Source organism: Macrobrachium nipponense, chromosome 30, assembly GCF_015104395.2.
Source record: "Macrobrachium nipponense isolate FS-2020 chromosome 30, ASM1510439v2, whole genome shotgun sequence".
NCBI classification, from domain to species: domain Eukaryota; kingdom Metazoa; phylum Arthropoda; class Malacostraca; order Decapoda; family Palaemonidae; genus Macrobrachium; species Macrobrachium nipponense.
The window spans coordinates 68,475,486-68,480,485 of record NC_087218.1 but is presented as its reverse complement, the minus strand read 5'-3'; the positions used below and the strand labels follow the sequence as shown (position 1 = coordinate 68,480,485).

Sequence of the window (5,000 nt, the reverse complement as noted above, 5' to 3'; positions counted from 1 at the left end):
TTATTACCACTATCATTCAGACAATGAACCTTATTCATACGGAAAGCCCACAGGGGCCATTGACTTGAAATTCAAGCTTCCAAAGAATGTGGTGCTCATTAGGAAGTAAGAGAAGGCAAAGGGAAATACAAAAAGAAATGTCACTTTTCAAAAAGAAAAAATATGTTAATAAATAGGTAAAGATGTACTATTAAAATGCAAGAATAACATGAGGGTAGTGATGTATTGCATCTCCAATTGAACTTTTGAAATAATATCTGGTCTTGCGCCACCAAGATTAAGAATTCTATTTTATTATAATTGGAATGTTCCCTCATTGATGAGGCTGACCTTTATTCCCCTCCGGAATCAGTTTACCCAACACCAACCCCGCCCCCCAAACCCCAGGGGTCCCATTCCACTCTCCCCCACAACCACAACGATTATACTTTCGTTATATTTGCTTGTTACCTTCTGGCCTCCTTGCTTGGAGTGGCGGGTGCAAGTGTGGACAGGTGTAAGTACCTCACATGGGGTTCGCATAGCTTCAGCAGAGGTGCCAGAAGCCGCCAACCTCTCTTGTTATCTGATGTGGCACTGATTGCTTGGGCGAGATGGGCCTCAAGATAAGCTCTCTGCCACTGGTCTTCACATCTGATGACCTGTTTGTGCCGGAGATAAAAGGTGTCGACCCGTGAAAAGATAAGAATTCAGATCATTACGACAATATTTTGAGAGACATCGGTATGATTATCAAATTTTAATCATTCGAGAAAGATTGGGACCCATATTATCGTAACAGTAGACTACAGCATGGCATTGCTATGGTTGTCTTTCGCTAATGCAGGAGGGATAGTAATTCATATGATCGAAATAAACAGAGAAATTACTGTGGTTACTATTCTTAAGTGAAGTAAAGATTCTGACAAGCTTTAGCAGCAAGTCGGAATTGGTATAATTATCTTATTCCAGTCTAATAAAAGAAATTAAAGGCCTCGGTAGTGAAAGGCATTGCTAAGATATTTTGATCTGAATAACTAATGAAAGTTAGAATTTCAAATAATCTGAGCTGTCGATGAAAAGTCGTAAGAATGGTAACCTAATACAAATGGGAGTTGAAATCCTCTTTACACCAGATTGATATCTTCAGGGGCAAGTCATTTCTGGACTGACATGTAATATTTTTCATGAGTTAAATCTTACCGCCGCTGTTTTAGCAAGACTTAGTCTTGTCGATTGAAAGAAAAACAAATTAGGGTCTGACAACTTGGATCTTTCCCAGATAGTGACCCCAGCAAAGTTCTGGGGTTGTTACCTAGGACTAATATTTCTTTGGGAGTCATTATCTTTATGATATATACAGTCTTTTGTTTATATTTCTATGGTAATCCCATAGAGGTATACCTGGAGTTGCGATCTCTATACCAGTACTATGTAGTTCGGTGGTCTTCCACCAGGGCGGCGCTGCAAAGCCTTGTGGGCATTTTTAAAGGTCTGGTAACCCGGAAATTGAACGGGATTAGTGCGATGATGAATTTTTTAATATTAATGTTTAATGAGTAAGTGTTTAGCGAGTGTTTAGGATATAGTGAGTAGTGTTTAGTGAAGGTTTAGTTTAGGGTTTAGTGTGCAAGTATTCAGTGAATGTTTAATGAGTGCTTAGAGTTTAGTGTGTAAGTATTCAGTGAATGTTTAATGAGTGTTTAGGGTTTAGTGAATGTTTAGTGTGTAAGTATTCAGTGAATGTTTAATGAGTGCTTAGAGTTTAGTGGTTTAGTGTGTAACTATTCAGTGTTTAATGAGTGTTTAGGGTTTAGTGAATGTTTAGTGTGTAAGTGTTTAGGGTTTAATGAAGGTTTGGTGCATGTTTGTTTAACAAATGTTAAGTGTGTAAGTATTCAGTGAATGTTTACTGTGTAAGTATTCAGTGAATCTTTAGTGAGTGTTTAGGGTTTAGTGAATGTTTTGTAAATGTTAGTGTTTAGCAAATGATTAGTGTGTAATTATTCTGTGAATGTTTAGTGAGTGCTTAGGGTTTAGTGAATGTTTAGTGTTTTTAGGATTTAGTGAATGTTAGTGTTTAGTGAATGTTTTTTGTGTAATGTTCAGTAAATGTTTAGTGTGTAAGTATTCGGTGGATGTTTAGTGAGATTCTAGGGTTTAGTGAATTTTTATGAATGTTAGTGTTTAGTGAATGATTTAGCATTCAGTGAATGTTCTATGAGTTCTCAGGGTTTAGTGAATGTTTAGTGAGTCTTTAGGTTTTAGTAAATGTTAGTGTTTAGTGAATGTTTAGTGTGTAAGTGTTCAGTGAGTGTTTAGAATTTAGTGAATTTTTGTGAATGTATAGTGAGTGCTTAGGGTTTAGTGAATGTTTATTCAGTGTTTAGGGTGTAGTGAATGTTAGTGTTTAATGAATGTTCAGTATGTAAGTATTCAGTGAATGTTTAGTGTGTGAGTATTCAGTGACTGTTTAGGCTTTGTGAATATTTTGTGAATGTTTGTGTTTATTGAATGTTTAGTAAGTATTCAGTATGAATGTTTAGTGATTGTGTAGTGAATGTCACAAAACGTTCAGTGAATGTTTAGCGTGTAAGTGTTTAATGAGTGATGAGTGGATGTTCATTTACTGTTTAGTGTTTAAAGGGTGTTTAAGGGTTTAGTGAGTACTTAGTGTTTAATGAGTGTTTAGGGTTCTGTGTGTGTTTATTGTATAGTGTACAGTGAGTACTTAGTAAATGTTTAGTGTATAGTGAGTGCTTAGTGATTGTTTAGTGTTTAATGAATGGTTAGGAATAAGTGAATGTTTAGAATGTTTATTGAGTGTTTGGGGTACAGTGAATATTTAGTGAGTGCTTAGTGTTTTATTAGTGTTTAGTGAGCGTTTAGTGCATAGTGAGTATTGAGTGTTATTGAGTCTTAGTGTATGTTAAGTGTTAGTGTTTGGCGAGTGTGAGTGTATAGTAAGTGTGTATTTAGTTAATGTAAGCGTATTGTGAATGTTAAAGTTTAGTGATTGTACATTACTGTTTAGTTAGTGTTTAGTGACTGTATGCAAAGAAAGTCCTGTAATTTACAGGAACCATTTGTGCTAGACACTGCTTAGATCCAAGGGCAGGTGCTTAGGCCTTGACCACAGCGGTTGGAGTGTTTGAGTCAACATATTGTGAAATTGGGTCCAGTAATAATAATAATAATAATACCAACAACACTAATAATAATAATAATAGTAAAAATAATAATAGTAATAGTAGCAAAAAGATAATAATATTACTAAAAAAGATCAAAATGATAAGTGTAAAAATAATAATAATAGTATTAAAGTATATTATTATGAGCTGGACCGAGACCTTTCAATATGGCCGCCCGAAGTCACACGCTAGGCAGGGAGGTCGCCACTCCAGTGATTGACGCTCCACGGGTAATCCCCAACGGGCTTGTACTAAACACGCCGCAGAGGTGGATACATACCGGGTTAAAACGGGGGGGAGGGGGGTGACAATCTAGGAAAGATCCGACATCTTACATTAATTGGGGGTAGACCGGCAGCAAGAGCAGCATACGGGTTGGATGACGCCGTCTTCGTCGGCGTGTGCCTCTTGCTGGCACTGCTTCCTACTCGGCTCCCTCCTCCAGGGGTTTCTCCTCCTTCCGTCTCTCCTTTGCTGTCATCCTTCCCTTCGGATTCTCCGTCGCCCCCCCTTTCTCTTACTGTCCTTTTTCGCTGGTTCTGCTGTCGTACTGCGCAAACAGGAGAATTTAAAAGCGGAGACATTTGGCGCAGAGGGAACTATTCCAGAGAATTGTCTGCCAACCTTTTCTAGAAATTCTATCAGATGAATACTCTGGCAGGATTCTATTCATTAAGATTTGATTTCGTGTGAAATGGAGGTTCACGGAATAATTTAATGAGGTCATAATTCTATATTCTGTCAAGTTTTTGGCTTTGCACTATCTTTTTTTATTTTCACCCATTATATATTAGTCATAAATGTCATACGGAACATAATTAACAGGGAATGGAAAGATATTCGTTAATTCTTGAATCAAATGTTCACTACCTTCTCCTTAATCATAAATATCGTTCCATGTCTTACTTTTTAAACGCAAATTTGGCGGAGGATAATGAGCCAGGGTCCTTCTCTTCCAGTAGGAATCATCTAAGGGCAGAGCCAAGGCTGTCGAAAGAAGCAGATCTAATGGAAGGGCTTCACAAACTTCTCCTAAGTCCCTTGAGTTGAGTTTGGACAAAGGGGTGTACTCTGTCCAAGAGAAAGTTATTGGATACTAATTGAGGCAGCAAATGATTGCGGAACAGGCACTCTGATAGTTGTTCAGGTTGTTGTTATTTTATCACTGTTCCTCTCTCTCTCTCTCTCTCTCTCTCTCTCTCTCTCTCTCTCTCTCTCTCTCTCTGCATGGCATCAGAAATGGTCCACTGTCACGACCAAAGAAGTAATTAGCGTTGCTGTCTTTTAAGTTATTGACTGTCCCAAACTATCATTTTTTCAAGGCAAAATGTTTCTTGCCTTAAACTGTCATTGCGTTTAGGGTAAGTACAAAATGTTTCATGTGTGTACTTACTTAATATTGGTGGTTTTTGTAATTTTTTTCCCTTGTTGTATGTAATTCGCTTGAAAATGCCTTAGAGTAATGGCGAAAGATCTTGCGCTCATTCGTTTCACTTTTTTCGTGGCTGTGTACTACTGTTCATGTTTCACATCACCTTTGAATACCTGTGAGAAACTGTAAACACACACACAGGCACATACATACATACATACACACACACACACACACACACACACACACACACATATATATATATATATATATATATATATATATATTATATATATATATATATAGATATATATAAATATAATATTTATATATATATATGTATATGTTAATGGGGGGTATTTCTCCCCATTATCATTAAGGTAAGCGTGAGACACGAGCGGAAGGCAAACACACACAGCATTACTCACACAGCTCTCTCTCTCTCTCTCTCTCTCTCG

The 5,000-nt window shown here is 37.3% G+C and overlaps 1 protein-coding gene across 1 annotated transcript in view; it reads right to left on the bottom strand.

Annotated features, from left to right (window-relative positions):
* LOC135202187 (dynein regulatory complex subunit 5-like) overlaps window positions 1–5,000 on the bottom strand; it is an 88,575-nt gene that overhangs the window by 6,820 nt on the left and 76,755 nt on the right. The window contains exons 2-4 of the mRNA XM_064231442.1: window positions 4,077–4,241; window positions 3,506–3,720; window positions 451–641 (exon numbers count right to left, since the gene is read on the bottom strand). Coding sequence (XP_064087512.1) covers window positions 451–641; window positions 3,506–3,720; window positions 4,077–4,241 — 571 coding nt within the window. The remainder of the gene's footprint in view (window positions 1–450; window positions 642–3,505; window positions 3,721–4,076; window positions 4,242–5,000) is intronic.